The sequence below is a fragment of the Diaphorina citri genome, unplaced genomic scaffold (assembly GCF_000475195.1).
Source record: "Diaphorina citri unplaced genomic scaffold, Diaci psyllid genome assembly version 1.1 scaffold1030, whole genome shotgun sequence".
Taxonomy (NCBI): Eukaryota; Metazoa; Arthropoda; class Insecta; order Hemiptera; family Psyllidae; genus Diaphorina; species Diaphorina citri.
This window is the reverse complement of record NW_007378460.1, coordinates 6830-18772: the sequence shown is the minus strand read 5'-3', so window position 1 is coordinate 18772 and position 11943 is coordinate 6830. Positions and strand designations below refer to the sequence as shown.

Genomic DNA, 11943 nt, shown 5'->3' with positions numbered 1-11943 from the left:
CTCCCGTCGAATAATATAAGTAACACATAACCATGTATGTCTTATACAATAAGGTGCTGATATAGAATACTTGTAAAACCGCGAAACTCATGTTCACGACAAGAGCCACTAATAAATTTGTTCACCGTGGTTCGATGATCGTATAGTTCATGAACACTCAGTTCCAGAGAATCGACTATTTTCGACACATGTACATCCCCAATCTCTAGTATCCCACTGCAGCCTTTTCTTTTCTCTCGGAGATTCAACTTCCTACACGTTAAACTATGTTTTGACTGACAATCATCAAAAAAAAAATCTCGATTATTTATTTTTAAGAAATTGAAAAATTCTCAAAACTACCGTCGCCCTTGAGATTGTTGTGTCTATAGTTAACTTCCTAACAGAATAGCAGCAGGGGATCTTAATTTCTCTCGATCCTCTATGAAGGAAAACCCCACCCGACGGGTCGAAACAACAATTACTCGAATTAACACGACACACATCTATATTCCCTGTGTCGGCCGTATAAGGATGACAATAACGCTGCCGCCAAATGACGAGAAAATTGGCGTTCCCCGGCGAATACGGGGGCTGTCTATCTATTTAATAACCAATAAACATTTTTATACCGATACTTTACATTAAGAATTACGTATTCCATCTTATTAATGGGAAACGTAGGTCACAATACCCATTGTCTAAAACAACACAAAGTACCCAGAAAAAAAATTCTCCAAACTGTCTCCCTTCGACATTGACGATAACCAGAATAGCAGGGCTTCTAGCCTTCTCTTTTCCTTCTGTCCTATCCTCTTTCCGATCGGCAGGTCTCTTGGCTTGTAATTAAGGGTAGTCCTATTTTTAGGCGGGGCCCCGCCCTTAGCTTGGGCGGCCGGATCGCGAATGTTCCGTCTGCGGTGCATGGTTGATTCGAATTGATCCGACCGAGATACCCCCAAATTTTGAAGTGACACTATTGTACGATTCCCAAAATCTCCCCAAAATAGGAGGCAAACCGGTTGTTCGACCGACGACGATGTTTTTGGAGTGGGTCGGACTCCACCCTGACCCATTTCGGTCGCGTCGCGATAACGGGGTTTACCAGTAGATAAGGCTTACGTTGGGTGGTGTGTTGCAACGAATTGAAAATACCTTCTTTTTCCAAAAAAAAAAAGCATCCTAATCACCCGCGTTACACTCTTAATCCTCCTTTTTGAGTAATAAAGGGAAATAGAAAACGTCCCTCATGGGAAATAGAAAACGTATATCGCTGTTGGGAAAAATGTTTATAAGTGGACTAAACAGACAGCAGTTTTAACTGAGAGTGGGTCGGGATACATCTTAGATCGGATCGGTATAGCATTTTCATATCCTAGCTTTTAAAAAAAATTAGACTAGAATTGCCCTAGTTTTTTATCAAGAACTATTAAACAGAACATAAAAAACAAAACTAAAGGTTCGGAGTTCTTCAACACCTCCACTCACCCAAAAGAGTCTAACTTAAACAACTGTAACAAACATAAAAACATGGTACGTACCTTAGAGTCCCTTAATAAGATTTCGACGAGCGAAGCCCAGCAAAGTTTCTCTCCTATAAACTATTGTCCTACCTCATTTGACTGATAATCTAATCAATCTCGGAGACCTTGCTGAACACCTTTGGTCAACGCTTTTTATTCTTTTCCCAGAGTGACCACACTACGAGCTACAACGGAACTAGACGAACGTAACGTAGGACGTGAATTTACAACTAAAAAAAAAAGAATTAATTAAAGCAGGAGGACATAAAGAAAAAGATACATAGATGTAATAACATAACGCGAAAATCGACACGAGTATTACACGACTAATCTATTCCAGATCTAGTCCCGCCTACCGTGACGCCTGTCTGTTTCTCCAAATAACGCCTGGATTTTCCAGCTGGTTAATACTTCCCCCACTACCTTTATCTGCCTTGGATTAAAATTACGTGATCAGAATGTTATCAAAAGTGAACTTCAAGTTGCTATTGTTCCATATCAACCATAGACCTGCCCACCTGACAGACTCTGTAAGAGTAGACTTCGATAAAGGCCGTGCACGGAGAATAAAATTGCTTTTGCCGTTCTACCGTATCAAGGAAGCCGAACAAAGTTAACAAAGTCGGGGGAGTGACACAGATTTATTACTTTATAATCTTAATAAAGTGACAATTTGCCGTCTCTCCCTATCTCTCTCTTCGTGCAAAATCGAAGACGTATATACTAAACCGTAATGTTATGGGTTGGAGAATCATATATACCATGATACGTACGAGATACATAGACAAGCCAAAAGGACAATTTAAGAAAGCAATAGAGATAAAATACCAAAATTTATAACAATAGATGAGTTCAAGTACAAAGCTAATAAAGAATGAAAATAATTTCCATTTTTTTCACGAGGTAAACCTCACTTAACTAGCATCATAGTAGGGTAATAACTAAATAGAGATGAATATTAGAAGTAAAAAGATAAAGTAGAAAGAAATAAAGAATAGAGATCAGTACAAATCAATAAGTATAAAATACAAGTAATAAATAATGAAATAGAAGATAAAAGAGAAAAAGTAATAAAGCAATAAGTATTGTCTAGAGAAAGTACAAGAGTTTTATAGCATTAAAAATAAAGTACAAAAGTTATAACTATATAGGAATGAAGGGGACGAAAGCAATAAAGCAATATAGAGTAAAGGTACAAAGTAATAAAGCAAGTATAACACGAAGGTCCGCCTTGTCCGACGTCGTTCTCCGCACGACACTATTCAAACTCGTTTACAGACCTATTCCGATTCCTTTCCATTCAAAATTGTTAGAAGGTGAAACGGGAAAAAGAGAGGTGTATGCATGACCCTAGGATAAAATACCCCCTTGAGAAACAAAAATCGGTTGCCCTAATAGGGTACTGCTTGCCTAGTTGAGATTTTACTAATTTTAAGTGACTTATTTAAAGTCCGTAATGGTGGTTAAATCTGACCACGACTTGGTAATTCATTTGACAGCACGCAAATTCCACCTAAAGGTGGTTGCCATAGTCGCCACAAATGTATGCATATTACAATTGATATAAATCATTGAACGTAACAGTAGGTAATTACCTCCTGAAAGAATTATATTATTCATTATGTTAATTGACAAATGTTTTCTCCATCACCAACTACATAATCATGTGACTACAGTGTACGTACCTACTCTGAATGATTAGAAGAGTTCAAGCAAACGTGATGAAGTGCTCTTTAAGGTAAAACAAAATGTGCGCTATGTCAGATGCTTTCAGTTCAGACAAAATGAAAATTTCACATAAATGGTCTGTTATGTAAGAAGAAGAAAGTAAAAAAAACACCTTAAGGAATTACAACCATGACAAACACTTTTTAATAACACATTTTTTCAGGCGCACAAGCTGGCTTGTTCTTCTACCCCAAGAAATTAAATTAAAAGTGAACAACTTTTTTTTTTTTAATCAAAGAGATTCCGCTTTGGACCACCACACTTGCTGCCACATGTTGTGTATGATGATGGTTTCGAACCAGTGTATTTCGGTTTTCCAATATCCAATATTGGCTAGAGTGAATAGATTCAATCCTCAGTCTTGGTTTTCGCTCTGGTGAGTCTACACAAAATAAATTCGTTCCAATGTTCTATTTTCAAAGTGATCTTTTCTTACTACATTAGAACTCCAACTCAACACCACAGGCCACTTTTGTATTTTCAAATGGTTATCTGAAAGAGGGCCTGTGAGTGAAATTTTGCTATTTTTTTTTATGGAAAAAAAAAACAAGAATTAAAAAAGTATGTCTCTCATGTTAAGGGAGATGTTTTAATACATAGGTTTCTGTAGTAAACACCATGGAAAATGTTTGGCAGTCAGGGTGTTGAATTGAATATTCATATCTCCTTGGTTGAATAATGAAAAAGTCCGATCATAAAATACGGCTGTATTTGAATTGAAGTCAAAGCACACTTACCGCATGGACATCCTTGTTTTTAGTTCGGGCGCGTTCCAAATTCCGGTTTGCATTCTCGTAGTCCGCCAAACATCGTAATCTCCGATACAGGAGACGTTTGGCGGCATCTGAATCTCGCATGTAGTAGCGTAGCGTGTCCGACAATTTGAGGTCCTCGTCACACGCTATTCGGCCCTCCACTTTCTGCAAGAACAAAGAAAAACCAGCTTAGTGGTAGGTAGCGCGTCTGCCTTGTAAGCGCTAAGCTGCGGGTTTGATTCCCACCCGGATAATGTTCATTTTATCCTGAACGGATAATGTTCGTTCTCGGAACGGCTGGTTTTCTCCATTTATGTCTTCTTTCTATCTTCGATTTCGGAACGGTAAAAAATTAACAGTTACAGTTCCCTCTGTCAAACCTCTTTAAAAAAAGTATTGATTGATATTCAACTATTTTACTACAACTCGAAATCTACTTACTCTCAGCTTTTCCAAGGTCTCAGCTGGCAAGAATCCACCAATTTTGAGCACTGTACGCCCCTGCTCAATTCTAATAGTAATTTTAAGCTATAAATCGGTGTTTTTGCTAAGGGAAACAACAAGAAGTGAAGACAGCATTATAGTAAAATATTGAGAGAAACGCTTTCGCTTTTCCACTAAAATGTTTAAACACCATTATCCTTTTTTCCAAGGTCTGGAAGTGCCACAGTCCCTTAAAACAGAGGACAATCGCTCTTTGATCAAGTGCAAGATCCACCATTCCAATTTGATTTTAACAAACAAAATGTGGACATTTGGACTGGGAGCTTAAGAATAATTAGTCCAGGAATTAGTGTCAATGTTTCCTCGGGGACTTTTTCGGTTTCTTCGGATCTCACTTCCTGTGGAACTCCTTCAGACAGAGCTGACAAGACCAGGAACCCTCGGGCGGGGTTTGAATGGGGGGCACCAAACAGTACATGTGATAGCCGCGGTCACAGTCGTCGCAAAACAGGAGCTGATCCTGTCAGGGGCAGAAAGGGGGAGAGAAAATTAGATTTAAAAAAATTAAATGGTCATTCTGTGAACTCTGCATTTTTTTTTTTTTTTTTTTTTTTTTTTAAGCCTGAGTTTTCAAGCGACCAAAATCCGTCTAAATCATGAATTATTTATGGCAAAGGTAAAAGCCAATTTTTGTGGATATCATTAAATAAAAAAATAAAATATCGATGTCATCTATTAATTTGACAAATGGACATTTCGAAAGACACTTTCTGTATTATGAAAAATAATTCATAACTACCAATTTTTCACGTTTTTTTTTCGAGCTGGTTTTAGTTGGTTGGTTCTGCATAATGCTATCCAAATAGAAACCCAAAGTGTTTCACTTACATCGTTATCGGACGTGCCACACACGGAGCAACACTTGCACTCGATGCACTGCCACCGGTACTGTTTCACCGACACCTTCATGTTATTCGTGAACTGAAGACAGGTCGGATGGCCCGACCTACCGCAGTCCGAACACGACACCAAATCTTCCGGTTGTCCGGACTTCTCAGCTTGGGTGGGGCATAGCATTTTTCATGTCCACCATTACATGCAATATATTGATGAACGTAACAGCCCTTGTTTCTTTACTTGAAAACTTCAATAGGTAGCAGATGTAAGCTCTAGTTTTAGGACTTTTTTCATTAATTTGTGCTAGTTCGCGAGTCCGATTCCCGCCGAGGCGGACTTAAAAGGTTTGTTATTAAATTCTATCCTGTCTTCCTTCTCTTAAATTTCAGGACAATAAGACGTTCGTTGCTACAGTTCCTTCTATCAAACCTCTTAACTAAAGGTACCTAACATCTTTTCCAATCCTTTCAGACTATGAAGCTGTGGTCAAGCTATCAGACAGTTTCAACGGAGCCGATTTGCGTAACGTTTGCACTGAGGCTGGATTTTATTGTGTTACCTTTCTAATGATTCTAGTCTCGGGACGATCAACCTATGTTCGAAATCTGAAGTAGCCATTTCTCCGTGTAAGGGTAGCCACTGTTTTTCTTGTTGTCTTCAAAGGAAAGAGTTCATTGTCTCACCAAAAGGACAAACTCAATTTCTTGAATAATTGAATTAAAGTGGGTATAAAAGAAATTGGAAAGCACAGCAAATTAGTAAAATAAAATAAAACTTTCGTATTCGGCTACTCGGTGTTCAATTTTAGGCTTCGGCGTCCATTTTACTTTTGTATTTCTTTTTTGTTTTGTTTTGCTTTCAAAAAAAAAAAAAACCAAAAGTGGGCAGCTCAAAAGTGTATAGTACAGGATGTGTCAAAAGTACTGAACCTTTTTCAGAATGTAATTTTTAGTCAAATTTCCCAAATTTACTCATGCCCAGAATGCAGAATGTTGAGGTGAAATTAAAATCAATTTTTAATCAATGGTTAAGTCAAATGAAGATAAAAAAAAGGTCCGTAGATATTTTTTTATTCTACAATTTTTTTTCCAGAAAATTCAAAAGGTTCGTGTGAAAGATGCCTAACAGGTTGATATGCCCAAACTACGGTAGCTCCAAAATATGGCAGTCCAATGTTTACATTTTCGATGGTAAACAAAAAGTCCAAATTTTTGATAATCATCTTCTAAACTGGTTGAACTTTCCTAATTTTTTCATTTTTTTCAGCAAGGAAGATATTTTTAAGTTAATCTAATAAATCAGAAGAGCCCTAAAAATGACTACCCCGGTAGTAGATGAAGTGAGACACAAGACGCTTCAAGATTACAGGAAGAAACTTACGGAACATGCTGAAGTTGAAGGAAGACTCCGTGAAAGTAAGTCCATAGCTCTATCTGGTAGTTACAAGAATGGGGGAACTGATTGTATGAATATGGAAAACGAAAATTAAGCGGTTTAAGTTGTTCTTTTGTCATTACCTTGGAGAGTAGCGTGTCTTCCTTTCAAGCACTGGGTTGTGGGTTTGACTCCTGCCCAGGCAAACTTTACCCTGAACAGATAGGGTTTGTTCTTGGAACAGCTGTCTTTCACCTGCCCTCTCCTTGATTTTGGGACCATAATTGGTATTGGTATTGGTAAAGGTAGGGCCATCGGCTTTAATAAACGCCCTTGGTCACTGCGACCTGGTTAGATCTTTTGTGACTTCCCTTTTTTTTTTCCTAGAAGAGCCCTAGACTTCTTACAAAGTCTAGGGCTCTTCTAGGAAACAGATAGGGTTTGTTCTTGGAACAGCTGTCTTTCACCTGCCCTCTCCTTGATTTTGGGACCATAATTGGTATTGGTATTGGTAAAGGTAGGGCCATCGGCTTTAATAAACGCCCTTGGTCACTGCGACCTGGTTAGATCTTTTGTGACTTCCCTTTTTTTTTTCCTAGAAGAGCCCTAGACTTCTTACAAAGTCTAGGGCTCTTCTAGGAAACAGATAGGGTTTGTTCTTGGAACAGCTGTCTTTCACCTGCCCTCTCCTTGATTTTGGGACCATAATTGGTATTGGTATTGGTAAAGGTAGGGCCATCGGCTTTAATAAACGCCCTTGGTCACTGCGACCTGGTTAGATCTTTTGTGACTTCCCTTTTTTTTTTCCTAGAAGAGCCCTAGACTTCTTACAAAGTCTAGGGCTCTTCTAGGAAACAGATAGGGTTTGTTCTTGGAACAGCTGTCTTTCACCTGCCCTCTCCTTGATTTTGGGACCATAATTGGTATTGGTATTGGTAAAGGTAGGGCCATCGGCTTTAATAAACGCCCTTGGTCACTGCGACCTGGTTAGATCTTTTGTGACTTCCCTTTTTTTTTTCCTAGAAGAGCCCTAGACTTCTTACAAAGTCTAGGGCTCTTCTAGGAAACAGATAGGGTTTGTTCTTGGAACAGCTGTCTTTCACCTGCCCTCTCCTTGATTTTGGGACCATAATTGGTATTGGTATTGGTAAAGGTAGGGCCATCGGCTTTAATAAACGATTGTCAAAGCAACCAATGGTCCCCGTTATGTGGTAGGATGTCGTCGTCAATTGGACAAAGCCAAGCTGAAGTCTGGTACTCGAGTTGCTCTAGATATGACCACACTAACCATCATGAGGTACTTGCCACGTGAAGTTGACCCTCTGGTGTACAACATGTCTCACGAAGACCCTGGTGATATTACATACTCGGCTATTGGAGGTCTTTCTGAACAGATCAGAGAATTGAGGGAGGTAAGAATCTGGAGTGATAACTTTGTAAGAATATTGTAGAGATGAGATTATTGTAAGTATGTATGTTCCTACTCTTGAAATCTAACTTAAAACCTATGGTAAGTCCAAATTATATCATTGAACACAAAGGACATTCCAAAGACAACTGAACTTTGCAATGTTTTCTTGAAGAGCTTTGATAAAGAGAACTGTAGCAATGGAGGTCTTATCACTCCCAAATCAAAGAGAGGAAGAGGAGGACAGAATGGGAAGAAGCCAGCCATTCTGAAAGCAAGCCTTACCTATTTGGGGGAAAGTTTGTCTAGGTAGGAATCGAACCTATGACCTACTACCTACTTACAAAGGCACACTACCTTCCAAGCTAATTAGGCTGACGTTTGCCAAGTTTATATCTTCTCTAGTTGCCACTTATCTCACAAAATTTTATTTTACCTTCCCGTAGGTTATTGAGCTGCCACTCCTGAACCCAGAACTATTCCAACGGGTGGGTATCACTCCCCCCAAGGGATGTCTCTTGTATGGACCTCCTGGTACAGGAAAAACGCTGCTTGCAAGGGCTGTGGCCAGTCAGTTGGATGCTAACTTCCTCAAGGTGGTATCAAGGTAAATACCTGTTTTAAGGACTACCTACGGATGCAAATGGTACTTAGCCATTTGGCCATGCACAATTTAATATGTAATTAGCAGCACATACATGGCCCATCAGTGTAACAAAAATTAATACTTGCCTGTTTGAGAATCTAGAAATGGATTTCTATGTTTCCTGTCTACTGTGAAAAAAATATACGAGTGCTGTGTACTTTTTGTATTGGAGGCTGGAAATAAAAATTAAAAAAGTAGTAAGGACTAAGGAAAAGTAATCTACAAGTGCTAGGACCAAACCAAAGGTTTTTCTTCAACCCAAGGTTCTTGAGTTCTGTGTGGTGCAGTGCTAGATTTTCCTGGGTTCCTCAACAACCTGGCCAGTGAAGTTTTCAGTGCAAAATTTACCCAACCGTTTTAACACGAATTTGAAATCTAAACCCTACTATCTTAAACAATGTACATTATTCTAAATTGTCAAGTAATCTAAAAAATATACTCTTATCACATGTAATAGGTACTTCACTCTTATCAGAGATGATAGTGTAAGCTAACAACAAAGACCACTACTTTGGAATAATTGATATAAAAAAATTTTGATCATGGCATACCAAATCTTGAGTACACAATGCAAAAGAACCATAGCAATTGTTTTAATATTTGCTGTGATATTTCTTCACATGCCAAACTTGTGTGATTCTCATGGTCACTCACATCACAGTCATGAACATAGTCATGATCATGGAAAGTTGCCATCGTTCAAGTATTCTAAACAGGCTAATGAACCCTATCATCAAGATGTAAAACATCCTATCACACTGCAAGTCTGGGGGGAAGCTTTGCTGTCAACCATCCTGATCAGTTTAGCTCCTTTTCTGATCTTGTTTGTTGTGCCACTAGATACTGCAACTGGCAATGAAAACTTCCTGAAAGTGTTATTGAGTTTTGGATCTGGAGGGCTGCTTGGTGATGCTTTCTTACATTTGATTCCACATGCCATCGGAGCATCCAAAGAACATTCCCATTCACACAGCCATGGTGGTTCACATGAGCACTCACATTCCATTGCAGACCTGAGTGTAGGATTATGGGTACTGTTTGGAATCCTTGCATTCTTATGTGTGGAAAAGTTTGTTCGTTACGTCAAAGGAGGACATGGCCATTCTCATGGGAAACCAATTGAAAAGAAGAAGCATACATCATCTGGCGAAGATAGTGATTTATCAGATGATGAAGATGATTCTGATGATGTGGATTATAAGAAAACAAAGAGAGTGAAAGCAAAAACATCTAGCCAATCTAATGATGGTAAGTAGTCTAATATGGTTTAAACAAAGGAATAACAAATGAAACACCTGCAGGATTATCTTATCTGAACTGCTTATGCTAGCTTCTCAGTTCACTGAAAAATTATTATTCTACCACATGTAGCAATCTAGTCTGCTTGTTTTCATACCATTTGTATTTTATTTTATTTATTTATTTTTCTCCACAACTTTATTTTATTGCCCAGTCATTGCAATTCCTACCATTTCATTTATTCACTGCTTCCCTCCTTTTCATTTTCAGACATTGCTGTGGCTGGATATTTGAATTTGGCTGCTGATTTCACCCACAACTTCACAGATGGGTTGGCCATTGGAGCATCCTATTTAGCTGGAAAACATGTGGGTATTGTCACCACCATCACTATTTTGTTTCATGAAATCCCTCATGAAATAGGAGACTTTGCTATTCTCATTCAGTCGGGTTGCAGCAAATCAAAGGTGAGTGATGAAAAGATTTTCAAACCACCATGTTTAAAACATCAATAAGTTTTGAAAATTTGGAATCAAGAAGCTTTGACGAGTCATTGTGATCAGGCTTGATACGGGATTGTTAGAATTGTTTATTCTGATTTCCATTCATTCATGTATCTAATGTCGGTTATATTCTCGATAACAGTTCACGTTGAGAGTTCGGTTACTATAACCTTTATTACTAGTTTTTTTGGGATAAACCTCGAACGTTTGCTTAATAAAGTCAATTTAAGATAAAAATAAATTACAGGATATACGTAGAATCTTTTTTTAGTCAGTCACGAAACAACTTATTGTAAGTCTAAAAGAGTTCAGGTTTCTAATCAATTTTGCGGGTCACGAGAAAAAGGACAAGGATGAGTTGCACCGTTACTATTGGTAGTACTTCTGAGGATTGTTATTCCGGTCCTAAAGAAAGTGCCAAACAAACCCACTTGCATAGAAGCTCATTAAGTCCAATAGTGTCTGGTGCCACCGATACATCTACTCGGTGGACGCCATTTACCGGTTTTGGGTGAAACACCCGTCGTAGTGGACATTCTCCTCTCTTAATTTCTATAACATATTTTAATTAATGTAATAGAATAAGAGACATGTAATAGAATTAAATAAATAATAATAAAAATGTAAGATAAAATTTAAGTCTATCCCAAGAAGAAAAGAAACCTATCCATTACGTCCAAACCTACCTCTCTTACACGGGATCCGTAATTAGGGCGGGAACTCATCCTAAAAAGTAAAAAAAGGAAAGAAATAAGTTAAAAGTAAAAGAAAACAATTAAAGAATAATAAAACAAAGCACATGGACAAAACATTTATAACATAACATTTTTTATAACACTTTAGGATTATTTCAAATTATATTATTTATATATTATTATATTATTATTGTATGTTTTAGTTTCTAATAACATTCTCTCTTCATTTAATTCTAGGGTTCACTCAATCCATTGTAATGGTTGTTGGAGTTACACACATCAAAGGTTAATGTGTCACCTGTCCATATTATGAGACTATTTACAGGAAACTGTAATTGTCGGTCTTTATATCTCAATTTTTTCTGAATGATTACGGACTCGACGGTCTCTTTGGTACAAGGACTGTACCGTGGTTGTCGGACAGTGATTGACCTCAAAGGTAACGACCTTTTCTTTTTCATATTTAATAGTCGAGACTCCACGTTCACGTTTTAGATGGATATGTATAATTCCTTAACACCATTTCGACGGTGTTCGTGTGTCTGGGCTTGGGTTTTGTCCTGAAAACTCTCGTTCGGACACTCTATTAGTGAAGTGGTCTCTTCGACGACGACTAAAAAAAAAAAAAAAAAAAAAAAAATGACTTTGGGAGACGTACTGTTCGTTATATAATGGTGTCTGGGTTGGTCGGAGGACTGATTCAGAGGAAGTTTTGGGAGGGACGGACAAGACAATGAAAAAAAAATTTAGTA

The 11943-nt window shown here is 38.1% G+C and overlaps 2 protein-coding genes across 2 annotated transcripts in view; one reads left to right on the top strand and one right to left on the bottom strand.

Annotated features, from left to right (window-relative positions):
• Positions 1 to 4560: 4560 nt before the first annotated feature.
• LOC103513811 (zinc finger protein ubi-d4 A-like) lies at positions 4561 to 5478 on the bottom strand. Its single transcript, XM_008478657.3, has 2 exons — positions 5318 to 5478; positions 4561 to 4949 (listed from the first exon to the last, which is right to left on the bottom strand). The coding sequence occupies exons 1-2, from the start codon at positions 5396 to 5398 to the stop codon at positions 4821 to 4823; spliced, it is 210 nt and encodes a 69-aa protein (XP_008476879.1). The 5' UTR covers positions 5399 to 5478; the 3' UTR covers positions 4561 to 4820.
• A 2406-nt stretch (positions 5479 to 7884) lies between these two features.
• The window catches only part of LOC103513812 (26S proteasome regulatory subunit 10B), a gene marked incomplete at its 3' end in the record, with an annotated part of 10885 nt that continues 6826 nt past the window's right edge, over positions 7885 to 11943 (top strand). The window contains exons 1-2 of the mRNA XM_017445959.2: positions 7885 to 8112; positions 8555 to 8715. Of these exons, the coding sequence (XP_017301448.2) occupies positions 7975 to 8112; positions 8555 to 8715 (299 nt within the window). The remainder of the gene's footprint in view (positions 8113 to 8554; positions 8716 to 11943) is intronic.

Excerpts from the sequence above, each read along its gene's own strand:
- LOC103513811 (XM_008478657.3), bottom strand. The coding sequence starts at position 5,398 with ATGAAGGTGTCGGTGAAACAGTACCGGTGGCAGTGCATCGAGTGCAAG. Across the intron at positions 4,950-5,317 it reads GTGGCACGTCCGATAACGAT|GATCAGCTCCTGTTTTGCGA; the intron begins GTAAGTGAAACA and ends TGCCCCTGACAG.